This window comes from Mastomys coucha, unplaced genomic scaffold, assembly GCF_008632895.1.
Source record: "Mastomys coucha isolate ucsf_1 unplaced genomic scaffold, UCSF_Mcou_1 pScaffold15, whole genome shotgun sequence".
Taxonomy (NCBI): Eukaryota; Metazoa; Chordata; class Mammalia; order Rodentia; family Muridae; genus Mastomys; species Mastomys coucha.
The window spans coordinates 107,149,945-107,168,858 of record NW_022196897.1 but is presented as its reverse complement, the minus strand read 5'-3'; the positions used below and the strand labels follow the sequence as shown (position 1 = coordinate 107,168,858).

General features: G+C 42.3%; 1 protein-coding gene across 2 annotated transcripts in view; it reads right to left on the bottom strand.

Moving 5' to 3' along the window:
- Casc4 (cancer susceptibility 4) overlaps positions 1 to 15,048 on the bottom strand; it is an 89,124-nt gene extending 74,076 nt beyond the window's left edge. The window contains exon 1 of one of the 2 annotated variants that reach the window (XM_031371684.1): positions 14,457 to 15,048. In XM_031371684.1, coding sequence (XP_031227544.1) covers positions 14,457 to 14,783 — 327 coding nt within the window. In that variant the 5' untranslated portion in view covers positions 14,784 to 15,048. The remainder of the gene's footprint in view (positions 1 to 14,456) is intronic. The other variant, XM_031371685.1, reaches the window with a different exon arrangement.
- Positions 15,049 to 18,914: the final 3,866 nt, after the last annotated feature.

Here is an 18,914-nt window from a genome sequence, read left to right as displayed (position 1 = left end):
TATTTATTTATATTATGTATGTGAGCACACTATTACTCTCTTCGGACATACCAGAAGACGGCATCAGATCCCATTACTGATGGTTGAGACCCACCATGTGGTTGCTGGAAATTGAACTCAGGACCTCTGGAAGAGCAGTCAGTGTTCTTAACCACTGAGCCATCTCTCTAGCCCCAGATCACCAGACTTGTAGTAAGCACCTTTAGCTGCTAGACCATCTTGCCTGTCTAATTATTCTACCTTGATGAACTTTCTCTCATTGTATATGGTTGTCATTGTGTATGGATGAAGAAATCTATCCTGGCTAATAGAACCTTCGGAAGAGCAGTCAGTGCTCTTACCCTCTGAGCCATCTCTCTAGCCCCCGAGACAGGGTCTTACTGCATACCTCTGGCTGGCCTGGAACTCGTTAAACACCCCAGGCTAGTCTTAAGCTTACAAACATCCATTTGCCTCCGCCTCCCAAGTGCTGGGATTAAAGGCATATGCAGACACACTCAACCAATTTTCAACTCTTTTTTAATAGCTCTGAATTAATTATACTACAAAGAAGTACATTTTGGATTATCTTCTAATTACTTCAATCCTTCACTCCAAATATATAGTTAATGATTTTCCCATGGCGTATGTCCTTCAAGAGGATCAACTATGAGCTGGAAATGACAGTGCAAACTTTAAATCCCAGCACTCAGGAGGCAGATGAATCTCCGAGTTTGAGGCCAGCCAGTTCTAGAGTAAGTTCCAAGACAGCAAAGTTACACAGAGAGACCCTGTTTCAACAAAACAAAACAGAGTATTAACTATGGGCCAGAGAGTTGGCTAAGTGGGTAAGGGCACTTGTCCTCCAGCCTGACAATCTGAGTTTGATCCCAGAAAACCATACAGTGGAAGCAGAGAACTACCTCCCACAAGTAGTTCTCTAACTTCTACACGTACCCCACCACGTCAAGTTAGGGTTCTTACTGCTGTGAGGAGACACCATGATCAGGGCAACGCTTATAAAGGAAAACATTTAATTAGGGTTGGTTTATAGTTTCAGAGGTTTAACCCATTATTGTCATGGTGGGAAAAATGGCAACATGCAGGCAGACATGAAGTTGGAGGAGCCAAGAGTTCTACATCTTGATCCAGGAGACTTGTTGCCACACCTGGCATAGTTTGAACATGTATGAGACTCCAAAGCCCACCTCCCAATGACTCACTTCCTCCTACAAGGCCACACCTCCTAATAGTGCTACTTCTCCCTATGGGCCAAGCATTCAAACACATGAGCGTATGGGGGCCATTTCTATTCAAACCACCACATTATGAGACACATCTGTTGGTAAAATTTCTTCCCAGAAGGAGATAGAAACAATGCCTATACCTTCTCCAAAGGTCCCAGCAACAGGCAGAGGCATGACTGCATCAAAGTTCACTCTAGGGAGCCAACAAGTTTATTCAGTTTCTTTACAGAATACAGATAACAGGTTACTTACAGGGGTGAATGCTGGTGCTCCTCCCCCAAGAGACCACACCAAGCAGAGATGTATAGCTGTATACATGGAGCCCTTCTCCCTTAGTCTACAGCAGCCTATACACTCTAGTGCTCCCCACCCCACTTTTATGTGGGTCTGAGACCAAACTTAGTTCCTCATGCTTGTAAGGCAAGTACTTTACTGAATATAAGAAAATCATCTCAATAGGAACATTCTTCTTTTCTCCTTCTCTTTCTTTCTGTTTGTTTTTCAGGACACAGTTTCTCTGTATAGCCCTAGCTTTCCTACAACTCACTCTGTAGACTAGACTGGCCTCAAACTCAGACTCATCTGCCTCTACTTCCCAAATGTGGTAACTAAAGGTGTGCACCGCGACTACCACCTGGCTAGACATTATTTCTAAATGCTTCCATTTCCTGGGATTACAGGTATGTGTCACCATGCCCAGCTCTTATCTTTTCAAAATAAAAACTGTATTATATTATTCCCCTTGTCTTTGAGGATAAACTAAAAACCCTTAGTATAATATTTAAGACCGTTAAGTGTCTGGCCCTAAGAGGCCCAAAACAAACCAACATGTATTCATACAATCAACTAATTTCTACATAGATGCCAAGACAGTTAATGGAAAATGAAGAGACCTATGTATAGTTTTTCCACAGTGACAACATAGCTGTTATAAACCTAAGGAGTAGGACTTATTTGGGTTAGTTTCAGTACAGCTAGCTTCAATGCTTCTGAGCTTAGCTGAGAGCAAAATATTTTAACATAGGAGCTTGTTTATCTTATAGTAGGAAGCAAAGAACAGTACATAAATGGGCCAGGGTCAAGATTTATCTTCTAAAGGCCACCAATGGTGAACTTCCTCTTTCCCCAACAGTCTGTCCAAATACCAAATCTATTGTTTAGGTTAGAGCCCTATTAAGCTCTCTGGATACAACTAGAGATACGCTTTACTAATGCCCTAGGTCACCCCAAATTGACAAGATTAGCCATGACAAGGTTCTTCAACATGCTGGGACAGGTGAATAAAGTACATGCAAAGCAAGGCTGTATCATGTGATATGAGAAATTAACTCAAACAGACCAAAGGCTCTGGAAGTAGACCTGCCTAACTTTTAGAACAGGAAAAAGATGAATCACTGATTCATTGCTTATAATGAGTCTGTATAAATTATTTTTATCTTCTGGCTTTAACTTTGGTTGATATGCATTTATGTGCTTCCTTTCAAGAAATCTCCATTAAGGCTACTAGCCTACAATGTACACATATATGTATGTAAGTAAAAATATATGTGAGTATAGTACAATATTTACAAAGCATAACAAGAAAAGGTTATAAAAAATGGTGCATGCATGCATGTCCTTGCTAGAATTCAGCATTGGATATCTTCCTAATCACTCTCCATATTATTTTTGAGGCGGGGTTTGCCATTGAATCTTGGTAGGTTAGTTAAGAGTGGCTGATTAGCAAGCCCCAGAGACCTCTCTGTCCCTGCTTCTCCAGTGCTGGGATTACTGGAGTGTGCTGCTGCACCTACTTTAGTGACTGAACCATCTCCCTAGACAACCCTTCCCCCATGGTGAGGGCAGTCATGGTGTGGATGCATAGGTTAGAGGTCAACCTTGGACATCATTACTCAAGAGTCATCCACCTTGCTTTTTGACATAGCACTGCTCATTGGGATCTGCAATTTGCAGAGTAGGTTGGGCGGGCTGCTGGCTGGCTGACAAGTCCCAAGGATATGTTTTTGTTTTCTCATGCTGAGATTACAAGGTTATAAGACCACACCAATATTCAATATTCTCAGGTAGGTTCTAAGGATTGCACCTAGGTCCCTAAGGCCTGGTGGGAATGTGCTCTACTGACTGAACTCTCCCCAGATACTTTGTCCACCTTTTAACAGGTGTTTTTACCTTTTATTAAATTAGTTATTTCTAATAAGAGTTTTAAATTTTTGCTGTACTTGACTTATTCCTTTTGGGTGAGGTATTTTTGGTATTGTTTTGCTTTGGTTTTGGGGTTTTGTTGTTGATTTTTTTTTTTTTTTTGAGGCCTCCTAGGCTGGCCTCAAACTCAAGCTTAGTCTGCTTCAGATTCTTGATTCAGCAGGAATTACAGACCTTTGTTACCCATGGTTGTTCATGGGTTGTATTAGCTTCAGTCTGTTGCTGTAATCCAACACTGACCAAAATCATCTTGGGGAGAAAGGGTTTATTTGGCTTACATTTCTAATTCATAATCCATCACTGAGGGAAATCAAGGCAACACCTTAGGCAGGCAGTGAAAACAGAAACCATGGAGAAATGCTGCTTACAGGCTCACACTCTGGCTGGCTTGCATTATTCATACTTAGCTTTTTTTTTTTTAATTTATTTATTTTATTTTCTGTATATGAGCACTTTGCCTGAATGTGTGTTTATGTACCACATGTGTGCCTGGTGCTCAGAACTGAATTGAGTCCTCTGAGAGAGCAGCAAGCACTGTTAACCTGTGAATTATCACTCTTGGCTTTTTTTTTTTTTAATACAATTCAGTACTACCTCCAAGGAGTGGTACCATACACAGTGGGCTGGGCCCTTGTACACCAATTAAAAATCAAGATATCTCACAGACAGGTCTCTAGAGCAGCGTGATCCACGAAATTCCTCTAATGACCCTTCTTCTCAGATCACTCTAAGCTGTGTCAAGTTGACAATTATGGCTAACCAGGACATTGGGTCTAATTTACTTCTGATTTTAAAATGACCTTTTACGGCCGGGCGGTGGTGGCGCACGCCTTTAATCCCAGCCCTTGGGAGGCAGAGGCAGGTGGATTTCTGAGTTCGAGGCCAGCCTGGTCTACAAAGTGAGTTCCAGGACAGCCAGGGCTACTCAGAGAAACCTTGTCTCGAAAAACCAAAAAAATAAAAAAAAAAAAAAAAAAAAAAAAAAAAAAAAAAAAAAAAAATGACCTTTTACTTTATTTAAATTTGACATTTATACTTGTCAAGATGAATATTATTTTTTAAATGTATCCCACAATTTTTGGATATGAGTATTTTAATTACTAAGTTTTACATGTATTCAAACCTCCATCCTGATTTCTTCTGTCTTATATGAATTACTAAGTAGCATTATATTCCATTTCCAAATATCTGACCTTGTATGTAGGTTAGCCAAATACAGTGGTTCTCAACCTTCTTAATGTTGTGACCTTTTAATACAGTTCCTCTTGTTTTGGTGACCCCCAACCATAAGATTTTTGTTGTTACTTCATAACTTTAATTTCTCTACCATTATGAATCATGATACAAATATCTATGTTTTCCAATGGTCTTAGGTGGCCCTCATGAAAGGGTTATTCAATCCCCAAAGGGGTCACAACCCAAAGGTTGAAAACCAATGGTCTAATACATGCATCAATTTTGATAAGTCTATACTAGTGAAACCTACTTATTCTCTAGATATTGTGATCAAGATATCACATGCTGCTTAAATCTTAAGAGCATTAATAATTTTTTTAATCTTTTGTCTATTAATTGTTGGGATGAGAATTACTGTAAATGGATTTTTTTTATTTTTTAGATTATGCTTTATGTACTTTGAGGTCATAATCTGTACAATTTTAAATTGTGTTTTTCTTGTGAGTTAGTGAGTATGGATTCCTATTTTAATAAACAATATCCATTTTCTTTTGGTAAAAAAAATAAACAGAGACAACTAAAGAACAAATAGATAAAAATGAACCTCCTCAACATTCAAAACTTCAAAGAACACTAGTGACAGACTGAAAACATAACGTACAAAACAGAGAAACAATTCTGACTAATTTTGACACCTAGAATACATAAATGACAGCTCAGTAACAACAACAATGGCAAATATAGAAGTGAACAAAGGGAGCCTCTCTAGCCACCACGAGCTGAAGTAAAACCTCTCTTCCCTTAAGGAGGATGAGGACAACAATGACAAGGTGGGAAGGGGCTGAAGAGATGGCTCAGTGATTAAGAGCACTGGCTGTTCTTCCAAATGATGTTGGTTCAATTATGAGAACCTACATGGTGGCTTGTAACCTTCTGGAGGTCCAGCGGGAGTTCACAGCCTCTTCTGATCTCTGAAGGCTCTGCACATATGTGGTGACAGACATATAAGAAAACAAAACAGTAACACTTTTCCCCCCAACACTGTATAGTGTAACAGGGCCTCAGATCTTAGCAGACTCTGAGATCTTAGCACAACTGACTCCATGGTAGAAGTTCCATTCAGGTTATAAAACTCAGCACACAGACAGCACCACTTAAGCACAGGCTTAATCAATCAAACTACAAAGTCGTAGGAAAGTCTCTAAATGTACTAGCCTTGCTTTTGGGTTTTTGTGGTTCTGCTTCTAGCTACCTGTTCTTGTTAACTGAAGTATGTCAACCCAGGACATGGCTTTTGTCCTCAAAGCTCACTCTGAGAAAGGATCAGGCTATACTGGGATCCCAACCACTCAGTTTAGTCACTGTCCCACTAAATAAAGACTTTAACAGTCTTCTCTGGTGACCCAACAACAGATGTTGTTGTTCCTGGATACCCTGGAACTCATTTTGAGGACCATGCTAGCCTCAAACTCAAGAGATCTGCCTGCTTCTGCCCCTGGAGTGCTGGGACACATTTAAACATCATAAAGCATCTTATCAGTGTAAGACTTTATTTCTTCATATCACTTTATAAAACAAGTCCCTGAGGCAGGACAGATGGCTCAGTAGTTAAGGGCACTAGTTACTCTTGTAGAGGACCTGAATTTGGTTCCCAGCACCCAACATGGTAGCTCATAACCACTAGTAACTCCAACTCCAGGGGATCTTACACTCTCTTCTGACCTCTGCAGGCAGCAGGCACAAACACAGCACACATATATATATGCAGGAAAAATATTCATGCACATAAAAATAAATCTAAAAGAAAAAAGTAGTTAAGAAAACTATTTCTGACAGCAATATATAAGATAACTGAAAATGTTTTCATGATACTCCATGAACTTTAATCCCTAAAATTTCTTCTCTTCATTAAATATTAAACTGAAACAAAGATATTTTAGGGTTTTGAAATGAAAACCAGCCATGGGAACCTAAAGTTCCAGCTACATGGGAGGCTAAGACAGGAGGATTATTTGAACCAAGATTTTAAAACCAGCCTGGGCGTCACAGCAAGACTCCATCTCAAAATTAATTAATACAGGAGGGTGTACAGGAGAAAAACATGAAGAAAACAAAAACAATATTCTCCCCATGCTAGAAAGACAATAAGTGGTTTTACATCCGAATATTTTGATCATATCTTCTAGTGTATTCAGATAAGTGAGCAATCTGTGTTGGGTATCCCAGCATATACTTACACATGCTTTGGTTCTAAAACCAGGGCAAACTGCTAATCAGTCATCAAATATTTACTGGTTCCACACATAATTTATAGTGCCAAATTTGTATTTACAACAGTCAACTTTTTAGTTTTCTATTTTATTTTGGTATAATACACAAACATACAGGGTACAATGTGATATTTTGATATACATATACAATGTATACTGGTCAAAGCAGAGTAATTAATTTATCTGTCACCTCAAGTGCTTTCCTTTTTAAAAAAAAAAAAAAAAAGATTTATTTATTATTATATATGAGTACACTGTAGCTGTCTTCAGAGGTACCAGAAGAGGGCATCAGACCTCATTACCAGTGGTTGTGAGCCACCATGTGGTTGCTGGGATTTAAACTCAGGACCTTTGGAAGAGCAGTTGGTGCTCTTATCCGCTGAGCCATCTCACCAGCCCCGTGCTTTCCATTTTTTGCTGGAAATGTAGCATTCTGCTACACATCCTCCCCATATAGTATATATTTGGGAAAAGAGAAAAATTTAGTCCAAACCAGGAATGGTGCACACCTGCAATATAACAGAACCAGATGTATACAACACAGACTTCTACTAGACCTCCAAAGAACTCTAACATTCCTCAAAATATTCCATAAAAAAATAAACCGACAAGAAAGTAACACTGTTAAATTCTTTTAGCAAAGTCACATTACTCTGATAACAAAGCCAGACAAAGATCCAACAGAAAAAGAAAATTATAGATTAATCTCTCTGATGAACATAAGTGCAAAAATTCTCAACAAAGTTTTTTTTTAAGAGCAATGACTACTCTTCTAGGGGAAGCAGGTTTGACTCCTAGCACCTGAATGGCAGCTCACAACCATCTGGAACTCCAATTCCAGGGGATGCAACACTGCCATCTGGCCTGATTGGACATCAGGCACACATGGTATACAGACATGTGCAGCAAAACACTCATATAAAGTGAAAAAAAAAATTAAAAAATAAGTTCTAAAACTTTTTTAAAAGTTACTTTTCAAGCCAAAGTGGGATGAAAACACATCAAAAAGATCATCCTATCCTTTTCCAAGATCTAGCCAGGTAAATGGTTGGAAACAGAAAAATTCATATTAAGTTACGTATTAAGTAACCCAGACCCAGAAAGACAACAGTTGCATGTTCTTTCTCATCTGAGGCTCCTACCTCCAAATATTCAGACATGAGTACATATCCGGGAGTAGCTAAAGAAACCAAGAAAGTAAAAAGGGAATCAATAGGGGTTTGTTGGAGGGGGCACAAGAAAGGAAGGATAGCAGGCACAAATGATCTGAATGAGGAAATGGGAAAACAGGGGAAGCTCTAATTAGGGAGGGTGAGGTAAGTACAGAAAGGATGTCTAAAAAAGTCATTAAAAAAATCACATTATTAACTGTCTACCTAAAAATTACTTGTAACACACATAAGTGTATAAATATACATATAGTTTAATGGAATTTTCCTATCTGTTTACAATGCTCCATCCAAGAGCCAAAGAACATTTAATAAAAACCCCAATACCAGGTACAAGAAGCCCTGTCACTACTTTACTAAACCATCAAAATCCCTAACTCCACTTTAAATATTTGTCCTTAGAACCAGAGATTAAGTTTAGTCCTCACCTTCATTAAGGAAACTTCTCCTTGCAACAAATGGACACCATACAAAGAAAAAAATAACCCACAACCAATCAAAATGTGGAGCTGTGGAGCCTAGTCCCAACTGATACATCTCCTACACATCTCCTGCACCTAAGGCTAAGACATCAGTGCAGATGAGAGACTAGAAAGATTTTAAGAGCTAGAGGAACAAAGAGCTTGCTGTGAGACTGTATATCCTAGGAATGTCAAAAGCTACACCCATTTCCAAACGTGACACTGCAATAACAGGGATTAAACCTTTAATAGAATTTATAAAAGAGGTATATGAGAGATACACGAATGGACTTTTTTTTTTTTTAAATATATATGTGAGTTCACTGTCACTGTCCTCAGACACACCAGAAGAGGGCCTCAGATCCCATTACAGATGATTGTCAGCCACCCTGTGGTTGCTGGGAATTGAACTCAGGACCCCTGGAAGAGCAGTCAGTGCTCTTAACCACTGAGCCATCTCTCCAGCCCCACAAGTGAACTCTTAACATTCAATCAGCAGCAAGCACTATTAGAAACACCACAAGAAATTTAAAACAGTCTGTCCTCAGGGAACTTACAATGTTGAGAAAAGGTTAACACACAGGAAGCTATTAGCTGAACAAATAAACTAGTGTAGCCCAAATAATAAGGTAAATTACACCTAAAAAAAAAAAAGAAAAGCATGATCTAGATAAGAATTCCTAGGAGCTACAGAGTGAAAACAGATGGATCAGAAGGTGGATTAAAGAGGGAAAGGAAAAAAAAGAAGCAAGAGGATGATGAGTCAAGGAAGAAGAATGATACACAATCAACAACTATAGTGACACAGAAAGGTAAATGGAGACAGAACTCAGCAGAACCACCAGTCTGGAACAGTCTGAACCAAGAGTTAATGGAAGACACAGGTGGTTCGAGACACTCTACAGAAGTTTACCAGATTAAACAACATTCTGACTTCATACAGTCATTGATATGGCCGTTCTGAAAGGAAGGTCTGAGCATGCTCAGGTTTGTTTATGGGGGAGAACTGTTTAGGAAGAGCCCAAAATCCTAACCTGTTTTATTAATAGTTACATGTCATGTACAGGACTAATATCATAGGATAGGAAGCTCAGAATGGAGGTACCAATTTTTCATGATTTTGAGTTACATGAAATAGCAATTAAATTACAGTAATACAGTAGCCAGATTTTGGGAGGTGAGCCAGAGGAAAAGTACAAGTAATCGAAGCATTTAGAATGATGGAAGGCTGATTCCTAAAGTACAGAGAAACCGCCAAGCTCCAGAGAGTTGGAGAAGGCAACTATGGACAGAACCAACTAAAGTTAATTGATTGAAAATGGACCAGGAAATGGAGAAGAAAAGAAAAAGTCAAACAGTACCCTGGAGCTAGAACTGGATCTTGGGCAGGAACACAAACAGAGCTCCATCCTGGAGAGAAGGCAGCCATTCACAAGGGAGCAGTAATAAGGTAAGTAAAGAGTAATAGCTAAGATGCCACTTAAAGTTTGCCTTTTAAGATTTATTTATCTTATGTATATAAAAGTTTGTCTGCATGTATGCCTGGGTGCCTTGTATGCGCCTCATGCTTGTGGATCCTGTGGAACTGGTGTTACAGACGGCTGTGAGCACCACATGGGTTCTGGGAATCAAGCCCACATCCTCTAGAAAAGCAGGCAGTGCTTTTAACCAATGAACCCTCTCTCCAGCCCTGTTTTAAGAATTTTAATGAATTTGTTCATTTAAACTTCCAGAGAGTAAGAGCGTTATCATCCTCCTTTTATAGATGAGGACACCTGAAGCACAGAGAAGTGATTTGTCTGACTTATACTGATGCCATGCAGTAGAGCAAAGGGACAGTGTAGTGTAGCAAAAGGCACACCTATTGCCCAGACCTGGCTTCTAAGTGAGAAGCTGCTGTGTGCCAAGGCTTTTTATACAGACACTGTGTGTGTGTGTGTGTGTGTGCACCAATACATTATGGTGTACACACAGTGAAGATAACTTTAGAAGGAAAAATATAATATGCTCCCCATGCTCCTTCATTCAACTAAAACTATTTATTTATATTTTTTTCTTTTTTATATACTCTCAATCAAGATTATGGCAGTTAAAAGAAAAACAAGTCATTTATTGTTCAGCTTCAATCATGATTTTTCTTTTTTCAAGATAGGGTTTCATTATGTAACCCAGGTTGGACTTGAACTCATGACTCTCTGGCCTCTGTCTCCCCATGCTGTGAGTACAAGCCTATGCCACCACACCTAGCTTCAAAACTGGACCTTTGTGTATGTGTATTTATTACAGAAGAATAGCTTTGAGGAAGATATTGTCTACACTCAAACAGCTCCCTTCCCTGAAGTAGACCACTTCCTGCAGTGCGTGGGACCCAGTAACAGGAACCCAAGTGCAAACTGAGTGAGGGCACACACATAAATACCAGCACCTGGAACCAGCCCTGGGACACAGCAAGACTCTTGTCTACTACAGAAAGAAAAAGAAGGGCTGGAGAGATGGCTTAGCAGTTAAGACCACTGACTGTGCTTCCAGAGGTCCTGAGTTCAATTCCCAGCAACCATCTGTAATAGGATCTATAATAGATGCCCTCCGCTGGTGTGTCCACTGAACTCACATACATAAAAATAAATATATCTTAAAGAAAAAGAAAAATACAGTGTAATGAATGTAATGAACAGTCTTTTTGGTAGAAAGAAGGGAAAAAAGGCTACACTGTGTATATGATTGATTCATCCAAGATACAGGGTGAACTATACTACTCAAACTCATATGTTGAGGTTTCAACCTCCAGGATCTCAAAATATAGCTATATTTGGAGTTTAAAGCAGTTATTAAATAAGGCTATTAGTGTGAGACTGTTGCTAAAATGCATCCTCAGGGGAAACCCAAGAAACATCTACCTCTGGGAAACCAACAAGTTTATTGGATTTCCTTATAGCACATAGGTAAAGGGCGTCCTATTTACAGGAGTGTGGGTGCTCTCTTTCTCTGACCAAAGCCCTACCAGAGGCCTTTACCCAGAAGGAATGAAAGCTTTTCCACAGCCACAGGGATGAAGCCCTTCACCCTCAGACTTCACCAGCCTCTACATTCTAGTCCCTCCCTGAAGCCCTGTACAATTAGTACAAACTTGCATAGAATAGCTGGTATGCAGTGGCTGAACACTCAGGAGAAGATTTTGTGACCTTGTTCATCACAAAAGTAAGGGAAGTAAACAGTGCAGCAACCCCAGCAGGATGAGCATTTCTAAGCTGGCACAAGTGAGCTCCTGGAGATACTTGTTTCACACGAAGAACAGTCATGGAAGAGGAGCCACAATCCAGAGTGCCCAGAATCTAAGGAGATGAGGCATTGGGGATGCATACATCAGGGAATACCATGGCAGGATAGAGCAAGAAGGCAGCTATCTGCAGCCAAGGTGAGAGGTATCAGAGAAACCCAACCCTTTCCTCTACCTTGACCTGGGACTCCAAGCCTCTAGGACTGTGGAGCAATAGTTTTATATCTAGTGTGTGGTACTGTTACGCCTACGATGGCAAACTAATATACACCTCCAAGTTAAAATCCTTTACAGGATTTTACTGTAAAATCCTTTACAGACAGAATAAAATATAGTAAGTTTGAGAGAATCTAGAGAAATGGGTCTGATTTCTCACTTTCATGGACAGTGATGAGAACACTGTCTCTTACTCTCATTCTGGAAATGACAGAAATGGCCCAATGAACTGGAAGAAGGAAATATCACCTTTATAGTTCTAGAATTTGGATTCCTCTATGTGGTGGCTTGAAAAACAGCCCTGATAGGCTCATGTTTGAACCCTTGGTCGCCAGTTGGTGGAACTGTTTGGGAAGGATTAGGAGGTGTGGCCTTGTTGAAGGAGGTGTGTCACTGGGGGCAGGCTCTGAGGTTTCAAAGTTACGTCATCACCAGTGTTCCTCTGTGACTTTTGCAGAGGACTTGCCTTCAATTCCCAGCACCCACATGGTAGCTCAAAACCACCTGTAACTCCAGTTTCGGGGATCCAAAGCTCCTGGCCTCCTCAAGAACCAGATACTTATCTTTGCACAGATAAAAAGCATGCAGACGAAACACCCATACACATAAAATAATAAAAATTTAAGCCACAAATAAAGTGCTTTCTTCTGTAAGTTGCCTTGGTCAGGGTGTTCTGCCATGGCAACAGAAAACTAAAACACTTATAGTTTTACAGGGTCAAAGTCAATCAAGATGACAAAAAAGAAACAGCTGAGAGCTCACTTTCTGAGGCACAATCACAAGACAGAGAGTGCTAGCTCAAAAAGGGTCCATCTTGAAGACCTGATTTTAATAGTCCAAATTCTCATGGGTTTCTACCTACTGTATCCAAGAGTTTTCCATGTTTTACAGTTCAGTGTATAGGAGGTGCATATGTCTGCTCATCTCTAGCCCTCTCAGAGGATTGCATACTGTTTAAAGAAGGGTACAAAGAACAACTGAGACTCAGTTTTCATGAAGTAAGAAGGTAGATGCCGATGAGAGTAGGAAGGTTGCAAGCACATTAAAATCTCATAGAACTTGAGTTCCATTCCCAGGATCAGTGTGGTAGGAGACACCTGACTGCTATAAACTGTCCTCACAGCAGCTAAAAGCACTTGCTGCTAAGACAGATAACCAAGAAGTCAGTCCTACACACACACACACACACACACACACACACACACACACACACACACACACACACACACACACACACACACACACACACACGAAGTCAGTCCCACAGGATGTAAGGAGACAACTGACTCCAGAAAGCTGTCTCTGACCACACACACACACACACACACACAAGATAAAAAAGAAATTTAATCTTAAAAGATTTAAGTGCCTATCTAGAAGTCTTCAGAATTCTGATATACCAACTAAAGTTGCCTAAGTTATAAACTGTCAATAAAATGGTGAAAACAGATCTTATTAAGTAGGACATGATCGTAGTCCAGTTTTAAGATTTTGTTTTTTGTTTTTGTTTTTTCAAGATAGGGTTTCTCTGTGTAGCCCTGGCTGTCCTGGAACTCACTCTGTAGACCAGGGCTGGCCTCGAACTCAGAAATCCACCTGCCTCTGCCTCCCAAGTGCTGGGATTAAAGGCGTGCGCCACCACCACCCAGCTCAGTCTTAAGATTTTTAAATTTAAAATTTTGTATTTTCTATCTGCATTAAGCAGCAGTCCTAAGAGCTACTTAAACATACACCATTTTATTTTCTTTCAATAATGATAACGACAGACATAAGATTCTATTCCTAAGAACTTATTTTTAGATTCTACCATTTCAGCTAATTTTATTAACAATTCAAACAGTGAAGATAATGGATTAAGGGTACCCAAGTCACAAGTGTGGCTCATATACGGTCCCCGACTCATCTATCACAACACTTTCAACACAAAAATCATTTGTTTTGTTTTGTTTTTTAAATCTCCTTAGCAAAATACATCAATTTATAGAGATTTCTAAAAAGCCATACTGTTGACAGTTATCTGTTGAGCACCAAAAGGGAAGACGGCCGCATTTTGAAATAAAGAAATTAATATTGATCAGTCTGCACAGAAGGAGGATGAGACGATGCCCATACCATATACCTGGCAGCCTGTGTGCCCGTGAACCCGTGAACGGAAGGCGGCCACATAGGCCAGATGATTACCACTGCCAGCTCAGCAGCTGAGCTTGGAGGAGAGGTGGTATCTACACACAGGCCACTCGAGAGAACCAGAACTTACAGCCTCTGCAAGCGAATAGAGGATGTGGCGCTGATACCCGGGGAAAGTCTGACAACAAACAGGGTCGCTGCGGGGGCTGGGGAGCTTCCAGGGCTACGATGCTGAAGGCATACAGCAACCGCCAGCGGGCTGATATTAATACCCGGCCCCAGAGGTGAAAAAGAAAAACTCTAGGAGGGCGGAGGAAAGGGCTCGACCTTACCTTGTCATCCTCGCATCTCTTCCCCAGGCCTTCCCTGGCCTGCAGCCGGCTGCTGAGGCGGCCGTAGTCGGCCTCCTTCTGGTCGATCTGCTTCTTATGCGTGTCCACCAAGAGCAGGAGGTCCGAGTTGCGCTTCTCCAAGCGCCCACGGGCCACCTCGGTGCGCTGGACCTGGCCCTGCAGCTCGGCCACCTCCTCCTGAAGCAGAACGTGGCGGGAGGAGATGCTCCAGTAGTTGAAGGCAAGGACGACGATGACTACCAGCAGCACCACCAGCACGAAGGACGGCAGGCGGCCGGCCCGCCGGTTGGCCCCGAAACCCACCATGAGGCCGGTGGCTCTGCCGCCGCCGCAGCCACCTGCGGGCAGCGCCGGCCTGCTGTCCGAGCGGCCTCGGGACCGGGTCCCCAAGGGACAGGCTAAGCCGCCGGAGCGCGGAGGGGGGCGGGGCGTCGCGGGTCCTCCCCGCCCCCTCTGCGTCCCCGCCGCGCCCCCTGCAAGAGCCGAAGGCCAGCGGGCTCTCGCCGCCGCAGGGAAGCGGGAGATGCTGGCGCGGGGACCAGCGACCGGACGCCTCAAGGCTGGGGGCGGGGACGCCGGCCGGAAGGGGGCGGGTTTCCTCGGTCCACGCCCATCGGCTGGGGCCGGGGCGCCCAGGGGGGCATTTGCTCGTTTCCGCCGACGCCCCCTCTTCTCGCGAGATAGTGGGCTTCTTCTCGTCCCCTTGCGGTCTTGTCTCGCGAGGGTTCTCTGGAGGCTGGGGCGCGGGGTCGGGGTCGCGCTGCGTCCCTGGGTGGGTCCCCCGAGGCCAGGTTTCGGGAGGTCCGGCTCTAAGGCGGTCCCTTGGCCGAGTTTTGTCTGTTGGGACAAATTCTGAGACTGTCCCCAAGTAGGGAAGGTTCTAGGCGAGAGAGGACCTGAGAGGGATGTCTAGAAAGGTTTTCTGCTTGTTCTGGTTTGTGCCAGCGAGGTGCGGAAATTAAAAAAAAATAGAAAGTTGACCTTAGCCCACAAGACAGCGGGGCCCAGACAACGCAGCAAGAGAAGCTAAGCTTCGGGCAGTTCTGGGATTGAGATGTGTTAGCAGCCTGGTTTCCAAGGTTACTGCTGTCACGGGCAGGAAGAATTCCGGAACGCGGTGCTCCTCTTTGAAAACGCTCGGCTGCTTTTTTCCTCGACTTAGCTCCGGAGAAAGCCCGCAGATGCCCTCAATGAATGGCAGCTAATGCGCCGTTACTGACGGCTGACACATTCCGAATTAGCCGTCGAAGCCCTTACAAGTTGTTTCTGCACGCCTAGTTTTACATCACTCCTATCCCAACAACGCTTTTTACAGACGAGAGTGCCAGGAAACAAAGATATTCGGAAACCTCAGAGTCCTGCGTTTTCTGAGCTGGGCTTAAAGCCAAGTAACGGAACTCTTAACACTATTACTCTCGCCGCTTTGTAGCAGGTGGTATCCAACGTTTACCGTTATTTTCAGTGCTACAGAGAATCCCCTGCTTGTGCCCTCGGCGCGCTTCTTTTATAGTTGTTTAAACAGACGATAAAAAGTTACTGGTTCTCACCTGTGTGACCAGAGGATGGATTTGTTATTATTTTTCAGACTCCACTTCCATGAGCATAAGCACTCAAGAACACAAACTTGCGGGGGGCAGTGGTGCCACACGACTTTAGTCCCAGCACTTGGGAGGCAGAGGCAGGCGGATTTCTGAGTTCGAGGCCAGCCTGGTCTACAGAGTGAGTTCCAGGACAGCCAGGGCTACACAGAGAAACCCTGTCTCGAAAAAGAACAAAACAAAACAAAAGGTAAAAAATTGTTCCATGTTTCCTGTGCATTTCAAAAATAAAGTTTATCTGCTTCCAAAAAGAAAAATGTACCTCCACAGAGGGATGTTTCTTTTTTTTATATACTATACAAACAACAACAAACGTACCAGAATTGTTACTATTTAGTTCACATCAAAGCTGAAGGTTAACTGTGTCTGCAATTACAGCATTTGGGAGGTTGAGGCAGAAGCTGGAAGCCAGCTTGTGCTTCATACAAGGTCCTTGTCTCAAAAAGTTGAGCTCTGACTTCAGAAGATCTGAGAAGTCATCTCCACTCTCAGATAACAACCAAGCAGCCCTGACAAAAGGAAGCCAGGTCAAAAAGGGATTTAAAATAATCATTACATTTACTTATTGGAGGGGGGCCATGCATGCCATGACACATGTGTGGAGGTCAGAAGACAACTTGCAAGAGTGGGTTTCCTTCTCCCATGTGGGTCCTAGGGATCGAACTCGGGTTATCCAGCATGGCAGCAAGTACCCGTTCCTACTGAACCCTCTCTCAGGCACCCAAACTGGAAATCTTAACCATTTATCGTACTAATGTATTATCTCAGCTAGTAGTTGAAAAATCCATTAAATGATACTAACTTCCTAAAATATTCTTCCCAAGGATGTTGTACTTTTAAAACTGGATTCTGACAGACCTACCCCATACAAAACACAAGCTCAAACTTTTTGCCAACAGGTGCTTTAAAGCCCTATTTGACCATTACTCTATTTATAGATTGCCACATAACTTTTCTAGAGTTAGAAGCCAGGGATTGCAGAGCAGAGGCTTGAAAGTCTCTTTTCTTCTCCTTCTGGAAATCCCCCTACACACACACACACACACACACACACACACACACACACACACACACACACACAAAGTTACATCCTCAACCTATCCCCTTATTAAGGTCTTATTTAGAAATCACCGAAAGAGCATATAAGTGCATTCATATAGCCAGTTATATACAGTGAGGGACTCACCAAATAAAGGCAAACACCAGTTCTTTAAGCCAGGTGAGCAAGATGAACCCCAAGCAGTGGAAAATGCTGACTGCGTGTGTCCTCGATGTGATGTGGTGGCAAGGATGCTCTGCAGTCCTCTCAAAAACTCTTAACCCCAGTCTGATGGTGAGAAAAATGTCAGACAAATCTAAGTGGGGAGATATTCTACAAAGTCCCTAAGCGATAGTCCTCAAAGCTGTCTTTGAGGCGGTCTGAAGTATAGTTTAGTAGTAGAGTGCTTCCCCAGGCTTGATCCCCAACACCACAGACACAACAATAAAACTCAAAGGTCAACAAAACTAAGGAAGACCCGGGAAATAGCCACAACTGTAAGGGGCACAATAAACAGTACAACTGGGAGCCATGGACCAAAACAAGGCCGTTAGGAAAAAATTATGGAAGCCTTAACTAAACACATTCTTTAGGCAATAGTGTGGTGGTTTGAATGAGAAATGTGCACCATAGTCTGAACTCTCAACCCTCTGGTGGCAGTGTTCCTTTGAGTAGGTGTAGAAGGTGTGGCCTTGCTCGACTCAGTGTGTCACTGCAGGGTCTATGGGCGAGCTTTTAAACTACTTCTAGTTTGCTGGCTCTGCTTCCAACCTGAGGTTCGAGATACGAGCTCTCAGCTTGATGGTCTGTGGCTATGCTTGCCACTGTGCCTGATGCTTCTCGGGAAAGGTGAAGGGCTGCTCAGTCCTTTGGAACCCTAAGTCCAAATGAACCTTTTGTTCTAAAGTTGCCTTGGTCATGATATTTTATCAAAGTGACAGGAAGCTAACTAATACAAATAGTAATGTTTTACTATTCTTCCGTTTTGTTTTGAAAGGGGTCTCATTTATCACAGGCTGACTGGCCTCAAACATGTTATGTGGCCAAGGATGCCCTCTGACTTCTGATCTTCCTGTCTCTAACCTCCTGAATGCAGGGATTACAGACATTCAACCTGCTTAAGTAGTGCTGGCGACCAAACTCAGGGCTTTGCCTACGCCAGGCAGGCATTATACCACCTGAACTATGATAATGTATTCTTCATAGTTCATTGTCACAAATACACCGACAGCAAAGGGCGTTAACAAGGGAAAGTGGAGAGAAAGTACTCTACCCTGTCACAACTTTTCTGTAGATCTAAAACTATTCTTAAAAACCTAGTTTTTAATTTAAACTTTATTTTTAGGCAATTTTATACATAAATATATTGACTTTACATTTCTATTTTTTCATGTTCCCTCCAACTCTATCTTCCCACCACCTCCTCATCTCAAATCCATAACTCCTATAACTGTCCAGTTAGTCTTACCTGTGTGTACATGAACTTAGGACTGACCATTTGGGCTTGAACTATCTGACAGGGGTTTGTCCCTGAAGAGACATAGTCTCCCTGTGTAACCCTTCATCTATGAGGGAATCCTTGTGAACTTCTCCCTGTCCATGATGCATGTCCATGGTGGCTGGTACAGTCTTGGTCAGGCAATTAAAGACAGCTTTTAAGAAGTCAACTCTGACAGCCTTAGTGGTATGTGCCTTTAATCCCAACATTCAAGAGGCAGAGGTAGGCTAGCCACTCTAGCCTACATAGTCTACATATGAGGGAAGCCTAGTTTAGTCTATATAGCAAGTTCCATGCCCGAC